The sequence below is a fragment of the Takifugu flavidus genome, chromosome 4, assembly GCF_003711565.1.
Source record: "Takifugu flavidus isolate HTHZ2018 chromosome 4, ASM371156v2, whole genome shotgun sequence".
Lineage (NCBI taxonomy): Eukaryota > Metazoa > Chordata > Actinopteri > Tetraodontiformes > Tetraodontidae > Takifugu > Takifugu flavidus.
In genome coordinates, this window is record NC_079523.1 from 7027341 (window position 1) to 7042545 (window position 15205).

At 42.3% G+C, this 15205-nt stretch overlaps 1 protein-coding gene across 4 annotated transcripts in view; it reads right to left on the bottom strand.

Annotated features, from left to right (window-relative positions):
* The window catches only part of ppp1r16b (protein phosphatase 1, regulatory subunit 16B), a 44916-nt gene that overhangs the window by 17274 nt on the left and 12437 nt on the right, over positions 1–15205 (bottom strand). For 3 of the 4 annotated variants that reach the window (XM_057029528.1, XM_057029524.1, XM_057029527.1), the window contains exon 2: positions 9686–10062. In XM_057029528.1, coding sequence (XP_056885508.1) covers positions 9686–10043 — 358 coding nt within the window. In that variant the 5' untranslated portion in view covers positions 10044–10062. Of the gene's footprint in view, positions 1–9685; positions 10063–11121; positions 11226–15205 lie in introns of those variants that run through there. The other variant, XM_057029526.1, reaches the window with a different exon arrangement.

The window sequence follows — 15205 nt, forward strand, 5'->3', positions numbered from 1 at the left end:
TGATAATCTTTTAAATCTGACATTAATATCCTGGATTAAACAGACAAGGCCTAAAGAAAATGTTTCTGACATTGATTTCCTTTCAAGCGGCCACAGAATCCCCTGAACATCAGATAACAGCAGCAACACAAACAGGTCAGTTTCTGTACGATAAACGCGGTGCCGTCATTACACTAAGAGCAGACTAGAGATAGCTAACGCGCAGACTCCTACACTCTCAAAGGGTTTAAATATGATTCGCTCACAAGTCAAGTTCCTGTCAGTAAAACATTGGGAAGCCTAAATAACAGTCCTGATCACAGCGATAAAGTTATGCTGCCTATGGGTTGGCTGCAGTGGCACAGCAGCATCATAAATTCAGTTAATTACACCCCTGCATGTGTGGGTGACCTTATAAGGGTTTCCTCTTCTCTTGGCTCATATACGTACAACAGTGATTAGATATAGTGCCTAATATGTTATTTTGCCTCCACTTCTATTTCATCCTAATCTGTGTAACATTCATATGGCGAATAAGTATTTGAATGCACTAATGCTGCATACTTGCAGTTGTTTTTTTTTCTGGACCAGATGCTATTTGCACCTCCTGTATTACTTCATGATGAGGACCAATTATTTGCTATGGCTTTAGCTGCTTTGACCAAATCCTGATTTTATTTAAATAGATCCCCAACTTTCCAGAATACATGTTCTCTTCAGGCATCTTTGATTTTCTGACAACTTTGCAAGAAATAGGCCAGTGAGACACCCAGAAGTAGCAGCTGACATTGGTTTTAGTAGGCCGTTTGGAGAGAACATCAATGATATAATTAGCCTTCCATTGTGTGGTATAATTGCCATCCACAGTTTGGGCTATTAAGGGACCTAACGGTACCTTTTTAACAGATTTACATGGATCAGACTGCAGAGAAAATACAAAAATGAGAGATTTGGATGCAGAAGCTGCTGTCTGGGTGACTTCCAGCTTATTAACTTTGTCACAGAATAATTATACTACATTTTAAATGTACCTGGTTTTCGCTCAGAGAGAAAATCGCCAACCAAAATGAACTCAAGCCGGTGTTATTCTTTAACAAACACATGTGGTCCCCTACGGACACTGTGTTTGACAGGAGCTAAAATAAACACAGCATAATGTGTGAGTGTATTTTTAAGCATGCAGCCACCAGCGTTACGTTTAACCTTTGAGTGTACCGGTAAGCTGTAAAGCTCATCTTCTAGATAGTAATCAGGACTGAACCCAAGGCTGATGTTTCTACAGCTGCTGTTGTTAATGTGGGAGTGCTTAGACACACAGCAGTAAACACAATCATTCGCCAATAATCAACACATTCATTAAAGTGTTTTGCATTGTTGCATATTGTAGTTCCCATGGAGACGGAGTCTACCATCAGTGTTTTAACCACCTCTTCAAAAAGACATTTCCTCTTTTCCACAATAATTAAGATAAAAACAATTAGATTAAGCCAGTATGAAATGACTCCAAGCCCAAAGAAATATAGTTGTTAAATGTTATTAATGCTCTCAACATTTTGGGTTAAATGGATCTGTGCAGTAATCATCAGCCCCGGGAGAAGATGGGAACATAAATTTGATTGTGTCTGTAATTTACTGGACTATCCTGCGGTGTCACTTCCAATTAGATCCATTAAGTTGGATAAAATGCAATAAAACAGAGTGGCAGCGAAAAGATAGGCGGCAATGTTCCTGACAAAACAATCACATAAACTGGAACAAAAAAGGATCTCAACACTCAGCTCTTGCTCTGCATCACAATATATTAAAGCCCCGTCGGGCCTCCTTCAAGAGGAATTTAAACATTGAGTTTTTTTATTTTTTTATTTATTTTTATCAGAAAAGGCTCCTTCAAGCACCAAAAACAACTGGATGAATTCATTAACATTACTATTCTAATTTCACTTGCAGTTCACTGGGATCCCTCCCTGAGAATCTAGTTTCATGTTATCTTTTTAAATGTTGCTAATGAAGCAGGCCGGCCGCGCTCGCCCTAATCCGTGGGGGATAATCCACAATCCCATTGCCGGATTAAATGTATGCTGTTCATTCACTAGGAGCGCGGAGGTGGACAAGCAGTGGGAGACTGCGACATGGTGGTTAAGAAAGAATGAGGGGGCAGCAGGGTGCTGAAGAGGCATTAGGGAGATTGGATCGATCCAGTCTGTCTCACCCTTAAATCCCTGAGTCAGGACACATGCAAGAGTGGATTGGATTTGTGGACAAACGCCTCGTTTGCATGAAAAACAATGTAGGGCGAGAATTGAATAATTGATGATATGTTAATTTTAATGGATGTTGGAAGGGAAGGGCTTGGTCATGTTTAAGGAGGACATCTAAATGTTTACTTACACCTGGGTGTTCAGTTGTGCCTGGAGTGGTGGGCTGTTATAGAACCATCTAAACTGGGCGAGTTTCGTGGCGCGAGTTGGATTATTTAGTTCACAATTCACCACTTGTGTGCACTAAAATGGACAACTGCATCGTACAACATATTGGAAACAATATAGAAGCAATTAAAGAACCTACTGGGGCTGCTGGACGTGGACTTGATTTTATCTGACTGCTTCAAGATATAGATTCTAGGTGACCAGTGAACAAGTAGGAAAGTTGTGTTGAAGTCTGTCTGTCCATTCTGGGCTACTGTGGACAACATTCTAAAGACAACCCAAACCCGATTGACAAGATCATCTCAAGCTTTGCTAATATCTCAGGGGTTGGCCCAGTAGTCTCCAACACATGCCGAGCCGTGCACCAGTGGCACCAGTAGTTACGCAATTTGTGCCTTTGCAGCTGACTAGCTCTGGGCCACCATTGCCTGGACCTCTCTACCTCTTCCTCAGTTACCATGGAAATGAGAGTTAAGTTGAGTTGCGGGACTCCCCTGTGAGATCTGACTGAAGAGCCTAACTGAAGGGACGGGGAGGCAGAAGTGCTCAGTGAGAGTTCTGTTCAATCACTTGTCTATATTTCACATTCGAACCAGCAAGGAATATCTATATTTTAGGCTTTTAATAAAGGGGGGAAAAAATTGCTATCAAAGACACAAAGAAATGGAGTCTTGCAATAGAAACCGCCGATATAATGAGCTCCAGTTCAATAAATGACCCTTTGTTGCTGTGCAACTGTTAAACCGCCAAGAAATCTGTTCCATTATGAAGCTAAATAAGCCAAGATGAGAATAATGCCACAGTCCACTGCATCCCGGTCTTTGTAGCAGCCTCTGAGAGAGCATTTATACGACACACAACCGTGTGCATGACAAGTCAAGCGCACACTCTGAAGCCTGAGTGATGTTACATGACTGGGGTGACTCAGTCCCCTGTGACCAGGCACGTGAACTTTGACGGAGAGGACGAGCCATCCGTGCCAGCGTGTTCCAGGCGGAGCAGCAGCACGCAGACGAGCAGAGCCTGACGAGCCCGCAGAGGAATGTTGTTTTCAACCGGGAAAAGGAACTTTTATGGCAGTGCATTCCTCCTGAACATGCACTGACAGAAGCGTGAACTCCCGTTCAATTTCAGCTGTGATTTAATGGGTCATGCCATCATGATATAGCTAAATAATCATCCCTGGAAATGAAGTGCATTTTTTAAACACAAAAAGGGAAATATACATTAGGAAAGTTTCTAATAAATAAAAAAGATCATCTCAAGAATATTGACAAAGATGGAAAAAGAGTCAGCAGAACAAAGAAATACAAGAGCAGAAAAAAGCACAGAGGAAAGAGAGAAAATGCCATGAATTATTTTTATTTGGCAGCTGGTGCTCGCCCCACAAATGTCGCGCAGTTATCAGGAGACAAAGACGGAAAAACAGAGATAGATTTTCATATAGGAAAAGACTCGACACCAGAGCCTGCACGAAAACTGTTTGTCATACGAGCAAAACTAATGACTTCAAGCCAATGACTACTTTTAGCAAGGGAATTTGTCCACATACGGCTCAGCTGCTGTTCAGAAAATGTGATTTTAATGTAGAAAACAGTGTTAATTTATGAAACAAGACTATAAAGATGTGTCGTCAGAAAGTGCTTCCAATAACAACAAAGTGCCCACGTAAAAATCACCAGTGATAACACCAGTGTTGGCACAAGAGTCGATATTAAAGAGCTCAAGTGAATGAGCCCCACAAAGCAACGTCTTTGTGCCACAACCAGATTAAATAATCCCGCTGCGTCTTTATGATATACGTCAAAGCAGTTATGAGCTCTTATCAGTTAAAAAGAAACTGACAGAAGAGTAACATTAATAAATATACTGAAAACTGAAACTATATTTAGAAAATAAATAAATAAAGTTTTCCATTCTGTAAATAACTGCCTCTGTTTGGCTCCAACTTTTTTCCATTTAACATCAAAAGGAACTTTTTGTAAAAACAACTTTTTATGACCTTTTATGCACACACCCAAACACACACCCTACCACAGTGATTTGTGTCTGCACATGATGGGCGAGAGGGTCTGGCTGTCTTATGCTGCAGCTGCTAAAGGTCAGAGGTCAAAGATTAAACGTCAAGTGAGGAAAACTTGTTCACATCTAAGTATGAAATCACTACGATATTGTATTCAGTTAAACTTTTTGCAGACGTAGCATGAAGATTCCATCACAAAATCCATCAAAGAAGGATTCTTTATCAAACTTTTAAGGCCTCACCCTCTATAAAGTTGACAGGGAAAATGGAAAAGAGCAATGAACAAGGACGGCGAGACACATTAAATGCAGCGTCCCAGAGATGGACCTTTAAATCACATGTCATCACCTTGATCTTTACATCACATCAAACCTATTTCAGGCCATGAAAACTTCTGATAGAAGTGGTGAAAAATAAGATTCAGAGGGCTTGTGCCTCTGGAAAATGTGTTTCAAAATCCCATCTCTCCACATTCTTTTACATCCGTTTATATGTGTGAACCAATTGTATTTTTTGGTTATAACGCAAAAAGCAAAAACGCTGACCCTGCTGCAGCTTTTATGCACTTTTCTCATCACTCTTTAATAGAGGATAACTTAAGCAAGTTCTTGTTGGCCCAGAGAGACTCAAAAAGAATTTGATCTCTCCACACATTATCTTGGGTGTTGCATCGTGTAGCAGAAAGAGTAGAAAATGTATCTTTTATCAAACTTAAAAACTGAGATTTAGCATGCTAATATTAGCAGGTTCTATCTGTAATAACACATACCCTCAAAAGATCAAATACAAGAAGAATCTTAGGGTCAACTGACAGAAGTTTAAATTAACTTTGACAAAATATGAGATCTGCTCCCAGCATGGAGAGCAAATCGGTTCCACAAGGCGCAGAGCTGTTTAGAATAAGGTAGTCAAGGTAGGCAGCTGCATTGGGAGCATGAAGTTCTCTCTGAAGAAGTGAGAATGCAATGAACAAACATCTACTAACAGAACAAAAACCCAGGAAAAGCACCAATTCAAAGATATCCATCGACCACGTCCACGGACATCCCCACATCTGCGCTCATGTAACAATGCGGTGCTGCGCTTTCACCCAGAGGTGCGGTTCTGTTGAGCGTAATGTCTGCTCAGACTTGCATTTCAATAGACTGTACAGGCCAGATGAGTGAGACGTGCACCAGAGTGGAGGAGACAGAACGCAGACAGATGCTGTTTGTGTGAGGAGGTGGATCTGTGGGAGCTGCAGATGTTCTCTCATGTCCCACTGCAGCGCCTCGCGTCTCCTGACTCCCTCCAATAAAGGCTCGAAGCAAAAGAAACATGCTTCTTCTTAGTCCACAAATCTGGCTCCAATTATCAGACAACATCCTACAAAGGCTGTTAGAATACAGAGGTTGTTAAAGAAATGGTCGTTTTCGGACAGTTTACAGCCATTTTTGAAAGGTTCCTGCAGCGTGCACAACTCACTGCAGACTAGTGCTCGTACCCCAGCCAGTGAGCTGCAATTATCAGCCGCGACGTTGGCGTGATGGACTACTGCTTTAAAGCAATTACACATTAATTTAAAAAAATCAATCATCCTGTTAGTTTTGTTAGTCCTAAAAATCAAACATGGCATTACCTCAGCCAAAGCCTCAACAACAGCTCTAGCAACAGTTGCCATGTGTACATTTAAAGAGTGTGTAATCAGATGTGCTGCTGTTGTTTCGTATTTTAGGACGCTGCTGCGACGCCCTTCAATAATGTACAAAAACCTTTTCCACACGAGAGTCCGCGCGATGGTAGAGTTTGCGGTTGTCCGACTGTATCATTATACAGTCTGTGTCACACGTGCATTAACCTGAGCCACTGTGACCTCAGAGACAGACGCACGTGAACTCTGCCGCCGCTGCCGGGACTTTTTGGTGACCTCCTCTGTATTTATATGGCGATGACACGGCAGCGAGGGGAAAAAAATGGGGTGAACCAAAAGCCACCTTGCTATAAATGGAATGTGGAGGGAAGCCATGGCGAGTTACATGTTGTGATTTTAAGTGGAGAATAACAGGCAATTAGTGTGCTGGGTGTTGCCGTGTCAGCGCGGGAATGAAAAGAGGAGACAGATTTATAAAACAAAGACTGCCCGCGTGGAGGGGAGGCAGGAAGTTGGAAAATACACCCAGCCTCCAACTCCTTCTTTATTCATTTTTCAGCATTCTACATAGAATGTCCTCACCAGTGCCCTGTTCATCATAAAACACAACTCCCACTCATGGATTTTGTATCTTACAGGCAATTTGCTTGTTTTTGTTTTTATCAGTGCAAATTGCTAAATAACAGCAAATAGGCCATAATAATCCTTCACTCATTTTTTTAAAGAATAAGAGCTCAAGTTCAACATTATTGTCTGCTGTGACACGGATTGAGCTGTTGTCAGTTTCCACCAGTGCAGCTCTAAGAATAAGAACTGCTCTGCTAAATACGGCATTTTACCCCTCCCTGCCTCCCCCCTCCCTCCCTCTCCCTTAGAGGAAGTGTAACAGCCAGTGACAGAGTTAGGAGAGGGAGATCCAGCCTGTTTCTGAACTGTTGACAATGCTTTTCTTGACTTTTCCCTCAGAGGCTGACAGAAGCTAAACCTGTTCTCTAATTCAAATCTCCCATCTTGGGATTACGGCACATCCATTCTGCACATGAGGCGATAAGACTCAATCATCTTGAAACAGTCAAAGCTTACTAATCCATCTGTAAAGAGCCTCCATTTATCTCTGTTCGATAGCACCTTCAGCCCTGGAAGGAGACGGTCTGAAACCCTCTACCAGCTTCATTTTCACTCTTTTCCAACTCAGCGGCTTCTCCTCTGCACGAAGAACCTCTCGAGAGGAGAAAACCCATCAGTCAATAGTGAGAGCGTCACAGAGCAAAGGCGAAGATCTCTAGGGTTAATTTCAGCACCATCATCCCCATCACAGTGAGGGGGCAGCGGGTTTAAGACGGAGGCAGCCAGGGGGCGAACAAATGACCACGGACCGAAAATAACTCCATTTCTTTGCTCGGTCTAACTGCTGCTCCCTCTCGATTGGTTCTCTGGGTAGTAAATGAGCCCACAGAGAGACAAAAACACGTATTTGAAAGGATACAGTCTCACACCTTCACATTCTCCTTTCATCCTTTTAACATTAATGGATGTACTTTAGCCTCGATATCAATCGTGTCCTCTACAGATTTATATATGTCCTCAAGACCAGTGAGACTGAAAGGGAGAGAGAACACACACAAGGGTGCAACATATAACAACATATTGATTTCTTGAGGACCAAATACTTCCTTATATTCCTCCTTCAGTCATTAATTAAACCCTTAATATCTCCGTTCTGTTTATGAATTATGCTATGATTAGGATTTTGTCCCTTTTAAAAATCTTCAAATTACATTAAAACTGCTTGGAGTTAATTCTACACCTTATTATCTTATTATTTAGTGAGTGGGGAGCCATTTTAGACTGGAATTGCTCTGTCTCAGCCCAGATCTGGACCTGGGCCGTCTTTTATTGATTGATTTTGAAGGTTGGTGGTGATGCAGTACAGAAATAATGTAGAAATCCTCCAAGATGACATCAATAGATCACAACACTTGTGAAGGTTTTACGTGCTTTGATGGCTAGAATATGCACCAATACAATAAAAGGCACATTTACACGCCTGCTACCCTCCATCTTTGCCATTGGCTTACGTTTGCCATTTCAACTTTACCCACATTGTGATTTGACAAATGCAACATGGGCTTCACGAAAGGCTCAAAGAATGCAATCTTACGTAACCTGTAAAATGGGTGCGGATGTGCGGAACGTGGGACGCTGTCACATTATATTTCTGTACAGACGGCCAACATCGCGTGGGTCGTAGTGTGGAGTCGCCATGCTCGGTTGAACATTTGGGGAAGTGGGGAACAGATGAGGTTCCTGAGCTGGCCAGCTGCTACTGGAGCTGTGTGGGCAACATTAGAGCCTGTTTGCCTTCCTTTTTATCTCCCTCTTACTTGGTCATCCTTATTAAACTCCACTGACAGCTAAAGCTGTAAACCAAGAGGTAGGAATCTGCTCTCCATGTGCCCCCACACTGGCAAGCCCCAGCTGTTATGACTATTCAAATATTCATATTTGATGTTTTTCTGCATTTATTCTGCCTACTGAGTTTCTATGCACGCTCACTAAAATATGATCTGTTTGGGGGGTTTCCAAACTAGAAATACTTTTTTTATGTTCCAAGTCAGCCAGAAGGATTTTGGGGTGGTTCCACCAATATTTGAAGCTGACAGTGCTGCATATCAAAGCTGTGTGGGGAAATTCATTGATCACTAACAGCCACAGCATCCTTTCGAAGAGTCTAAGCAGCTCAGCTTATCTGAGGGTTTCTCACTGCAGAGAAATACATTTAAAAAAAAATCAAATACTGGTTTCTATTGGTGAAAAGAGCAGCAAAATGCACCCTATTGCCCTGCTGTTTATGAGGTTACACCTGATTATTCAGACCCATTTTTAGACCCATTAAAAAAATGATCAGGCAGGGCTGCAAGCTGCCATATATATTTGCATGTATGCATGTGTGTATGTGTGTGTATGTGTGTGTCTGTGTGTGTGACTCTGCTCCAATTATTCAAGCCTCGTGACCGATTGGGTATCTAGTATCATCTGGCTACAGGCTGCTTTCACTGTGATAAAGAGTTCAATCTATTTTGAAGTCAAAGCAAAGTTTAATTAGATGTCATCTCTAAATAATAATAAGCTGTCTGCTATCATTCCCCGCATCAGTGACACACTGTTAGCCGAACCACATCACACTGTGTGTAGTGGAGGAAAACAATTATCATCTCCAAGTACAGAGGCAGCAGCCATAGAAATTTTAATTAAAAGACTGGCAGAGTTTCATCTCGGAGTGACAACTCTATTATTCCACAACGATAAAAACAGTCTCCTTGTGGAACTAATTCGGCTGAATGCAGAGAGCTACGCCAGCAGTAAAAGTCTGCAAACCCAGCTAATCATTTTCCTCATGCCATTTTGATATCCGGCTCAACGCTGCATTGAAGCTGAAATTCTCTAAACTATTCAGATGTTTATGTAGTAAAAAGTGACCCAAAGTTGAAAACGATCAGGACTTTTGACTCTTTCACACTTGAGGAACTTCATGAGAGTTATGAGAACTATTTAATGAGCTACCCCCAGTTTGGCCTGTACAAAACTGTACTGAGAGACACGTAACTAAGGTTTTGATGGTCTTACCTTCTTCTGGATCATTCCTGGCCGAAGCCTCCAGGAGCGCCACGCTAGCGGCGAATGACACGTGCTTCTTGTGCTCGTACTGGAGGCTGTTGACATTGCGTGTCTTCTTGTCAGCCTTTCGTTTCTTGCTCTGCATCTCCTTTTCATAAACGGCCCATCTCTTCAGCTGCTGCGTCCGCCGCTTCTGCGCCGCCCGCAGCCTCTCCAGGCTGGGCACCTTGTCCAGCTGCTGAAGCTCCTGGATCAGCTCCAGGTGGCTGGTCATGACGCGGGTGGTGTTGGATGATGGTGGAGGACGTACGTTTGAGAAGTCAGTGACTCTAGCGAGGGCTGCGACGTCGGGTGTGGTCATCGTCATCACCCTGTCAGCAGTGGTCCTGAGTGAGGAAAGAAAGAATTTAGGAATAAAAGAGTCAGTTTTTCTTTTGCTTTTAGGAACAATGCAACATGACAAACCACTTCCTGTGAGCTACACACAGATGACGGTGTAGAGAGAGAAAAAGGAAGAAACCAGGGCAAGTATTTTATTTTAAGCCAATGTCATTGATAGTCAGTGGTGATCTGGAAGTATGGCCCTAAAAAAATGGTTTCATTTCATAATGTGCATGAAATATTCAGTTGGCTCCTCTGAGTACAACAAATATCAGATGAAGTCCATGCAACTGCTTTGATTCACTTTTAACTTGTTTGGTGTGTCCACCTTCTGCAGTTGGAGCAGCTCATCTCTCCGGCAGCTGGGATGTTTCCTGACAACTTCAAAACTAATGCTCTCCCATGCTCACTACAACTCAAGCCTAAAGGCCTTCCGCTGGATGCACAGTACATCTGTCCAGTTTATTGCCCGTTGGGGAGGAGGTCTGGACATTGTGGCGACCGGTCCATCACGTTCAGCATTCCAGCAGATTCCTTCTGTCGCAGGTCGTTCCACCATTAATAAGAAAAATGTTTATTTTAAAGCCCAATTTAGCAAAAACAACTGAAACCCTATAAATTTGCCAATGTTCTAAAGCAACTGTAGTTCCATTAGTGTGAACAGTGTTTTTTTTAAATTCTTTATACCTATAACAGTCGAGCTACACATTCACCAGCAAGACATAAAGATAGCAACATAATATATCATTAGCTTTAAGTTAAAAACCGCCGGAAAATACCCATTTATAGCCTTAACTGTTGGCTTAAAGCAGCACAAACAAGCAGGCGGTAGACAGAAAGTCTGAAGTGACTGAGCTTATTTTAACCACTTCCTGTAATCGACACACTTCTTTGATTATCAGAAAAGTCCTTTAACATGCAAATATACACTGATCTGAGCTTTTGAAGTAAAACCGGCATTAAGCTCTTCAGGCATGCTGGATGTTTCATGCCTGCAGCCCTAATAAAACCCCGCAGTCACTGAGAACCACCTGATGAAATGCATCACAGTGTTGTGCTATTACCTGTAAGACGACTGCCGACTGGTGACTGCACTTCCTTTGTAGCGCTGCGTCAACCACTGAAAGCATGTGCAGTTTTCTTTCTAGCACATGCGCAAACGTGTGTAGGTCTGTGTGTGTGTGTGTGTGTGTGTGTGTGTGTGTGTGTGTGTGTGTGTGTACAAGTGAACAAATCCATCAAATCTATCGAGATAAATTTGAGCGCATACTTATTGATCCTCTGTGACAGACTTAATCTGCAACAACACAAAGCTGCATTCAAGAGGTCCACCCTGGTGAGAGCCTTCTTCATAGCAAAGTGATTTACAGCAATTGATTCACAGAGACTGGGTCAGGATCCAAAGGTGGACCACAAGAGGATTAGCAGCAGGGTCTCAAATTATCCAGGAAGAGTTTCAAAGTAAAGCTGTCAGCAGGTTTTCCCACTGTTACGAGAGACGGACAGCAGTTGCAGAATTTCTGGCCGCTCTGGATATCTTCCCTCTATGCTTTTAGTCACAGAGTGTGGATTTTGAAGTTTCTGTGAGCATTGTCCCGACAATATTTCAGTCTGGAACTGCCTGAGTCAACATCCCTCCATGGTTTCTATTCCGGTTCTCTGCAGCTTCACCAACTACTCCTAAGCAGTGATTGAGAAATGAGCAGGCAATTATAAAGGACATTTTGCTGTTAAAAATAAGTGCACCCGTAGAAAATAAACAGTACTGTCACAGCTCAGTCCTATTCTTTGTAGCTGTGCATGTATTTATTGTAGTTTCCATGCATGTCATTACGTCCGTTTCTGTGAGTCTCTGAATCATTGCGCTGGGATGAGAAAATGCTTACCCGTGAGAAAACCAAGTGTCTGATCATCAAGGCATAAATTTGGGGCAAGCTGATAATATAGTAGAACCAGTGGCGGCTGGTCGTCGTTCAAACGGGGAAGGCTGGGAGTGCGAGCCAACAGCATGAATGACTGAACGAACCGAGGAAATTATATTGTTCAATTTGTGGGGGAAGCTGAGCTTCTGAGAGGAATTGCCTCACAGGCAGCAAGTTTGTAAAACAAAGACATAAAAGCTTTCATGTGGAAGAAAAGAACATGAGACAAATTTAGTTAAACACATGTAACCAGAAATCAGGTCTCCTGTCTGTGTATAGAAGGGGGGGGGGGTACAGATAAAATGCTGTAATCTTCACGGCAAAAGAAAGCATTTTCAATCCACTTGATGCCAAGAAAGCAAGAATATTAGTTGTTTACTGACGGCAGATTCATTAGTTCAATATGTCACCACCTTGTCCAGTGGGGAGGGGGGGGGGGGGGGCGACCAGAGGAACTGACTGTGCATCAACAGGCAACCACAGACACGTTTAATTATAGCTGCAAAGATTTCATAAACTTGCATGGTCAGGGTACATAAAATGTCCCCTGCGTGCAAAAAAAGCATCTCATACAGAATGTTTTAAACTACGCCCAGGGGACCTGCACAAACAACGGCTCGCTTTTTGGATGCAAAAGTAGCTGCTGATGTATTTTGTGTTTTAGGTAACGTGACATCTCAGTTTATATGACAAGTGAGGGAGGGGAAATGTTGCTGGAAGGAGAAAATGACCTCTTTAGCACAAATGATGTGGTTAGAGTGCATGGAAGACATGTTGGGTTTTCATCAGGTGGATTTATTATAACATTTCGGAACGCCACTACTTGTGGATTTTTACACGTGTGATATGACGAACTGACAATGACGTGAAGGTCGATGTTTAGAAGACAATATCCTGCTGCCGTGTGGAAACGTCGCCTCGAAACAGTATTTACACAACGATATCAGCACGACTGGCTGAGCTAAAGGCACATTACACAGGTAAAAACGTGCAGAGGAGCCGGAAGAATCAGCAACTGGTTCAACACCATCATGGTAATGATTTGCCTCATGTTTCCGGGACTTGAGGCCAGGATGGAAACACAAACAACATTGGGTCAATATTAAAGGTCCTGGTAGAGAAGTTCTGGGAACTAAAAGTGCCCAAATCTTCCAAAGCAGCTTCCTGCCAGTCCTTTATAATGAATCAATATTCAAACTATAAGATTACAAATGAAAGAAACTTGCCAAGAAGCAAACTAATCATGGAACAAGTGAGTCTAAATAATTGTATAACCTGACAGATAAATCAGATCCGGTCCAAAAACGTCTCAATGAGGAGACTGGTTCCAAAACTGATTCATTTATCAACAAGAGCTGCATTTAGCCATGTACAAATTACCTCTGATGCTCAATAAATGATTCCAGACACAGCCTCTCTCCCCCTCTCTCTCTCTCTCTGTGAGACATGAGTGCAACAGGAAAAGTCAATTCGGTTAAGACAGGATATGTGACAAACAAGAAGCATCTCCAGCATCTTCGATGGCTGATAACATTAGCACCGGGGGGAATAAAACCCAGAAGCTATTGGTGATCAAATTATGGGAGATCCGATCTTAGGTGATATTATTTCCCCTTCACCAATGTGCATGAGGGGGAATATTCACAATCTCGTTGATCTGGTTTTGTTTTATATGTCTTTAACTTGCTGTTTTAAGTATTTCTCCTCATTTCTACTGTCTGATTAACAAGCAGAGGGGAGTAAATTTATATTGCACTTAGAAATCTCCAGACAAACTTGCAAATCAAGCAAAAACCTACAAGAATTGTGTTAGTTAGAATTCACTAAACTAAGTGTGAAGGGGAAGCCACTGTTAGAATTAATTTGAAATCACATTAAATATGTATGTTATCTTCTGAGAGACAAAAGCAGATGCTCAACATGACCCTCGCAGATACTTAACCCACAAAGCCACACCAGCAGCACCAAATCACCGTCTCTCTGTCAAAAGTAGCGCTGAATCAGCAATTAGCTGATCTTAAATTGCCATCAGGTCAAGCATTTATCAGGAGCCTTTCACAAAGCCGCCTCCATTTAGCTGCTGGTCTCACAGCTCTGTGACAAATGATGATGTTGATGAGAGCAGCCTCTCCTCTCATCAACTGTGACACTGACAGCAGGTGAAGCAAAATTGTGGAGTGATTGCAACCTCTGGCAACTGAAGACAGAAGGGAATAAATCACTCGCAGCCCCAGAGGAAGAACATCTCTGCATTTTCTCCATTGCATGAGAAGCAGACAATCCAGTCTCTGGGCAGAGTACTCACTACTCAGCATGATGTGCTGCTGGGAGGCGATGGGGAGACTGTTTGGAGATATGTAAAATGAGAAAGGCTACAGGCAACGGTAAGCCTGCTGGTGATATCACAGCCAGTTCCTGAGGCCAAGGCTGCAAATCACAGATTGACCTCAATCAGCTCTGGGATTGTAGATAAGAACACTGCACAACTCTGATGATTTAAAGGAAGAATTTCATACCAGCTCATGAAAAAAACAAAACAAAAAAACAGGTCAATGTATCCTGTGCAGCTGCTGCTGGAAAGTAAACTATAAATGTCACCGTAGGAATAAAAAATACAATTAAACTTGGTTTTACTGCATTTTCTCACATGTTTGTTTTCATGAAATGTTAGCTGTGTAGTAGTTCAATATTTGCTTCACCTTGGCACCATGGCACAAAAGCCCTAAAAAAAAACACACTGGTCTGATCTGGAAATGTTATTATTGCTTCTAAACTCAAATGTGTGGGGTTTTTTTCTGCCTTTCAGTTACAGACAACACAGACCAAACCCTGTCTAATTCTCCTCTTTAAATACAAACTATCAAAGACAAACTGTAAAATATGGCTTACTTTTGAAACTCTGAGCATAACCTTTGATATTTGAGACACCACACAGATTTCCTGGGGCCCTGAACGAGAGCTTTCTATCACATTTCGCTCTCAAGCAAAAGCAATCAGTGAAAGCAGTTGTGCAACGATAAACTGTGACATTGTCTCGCTGAGTTGTGCCTTTCATCCATTACGGCTTGTCCTCATAACACATGGGTTACCATTTGGTTTAAGAGTGAAGATTAGTGAAGAGTGAAGAGGTTAGGGTCAGGGGATGGGGATGCACAATGTCTGTATGAGTCCTCATAAATATAGTATAAATGTGTGTTTTTTAGCTGGCAAAGCTTCAATTTATTAA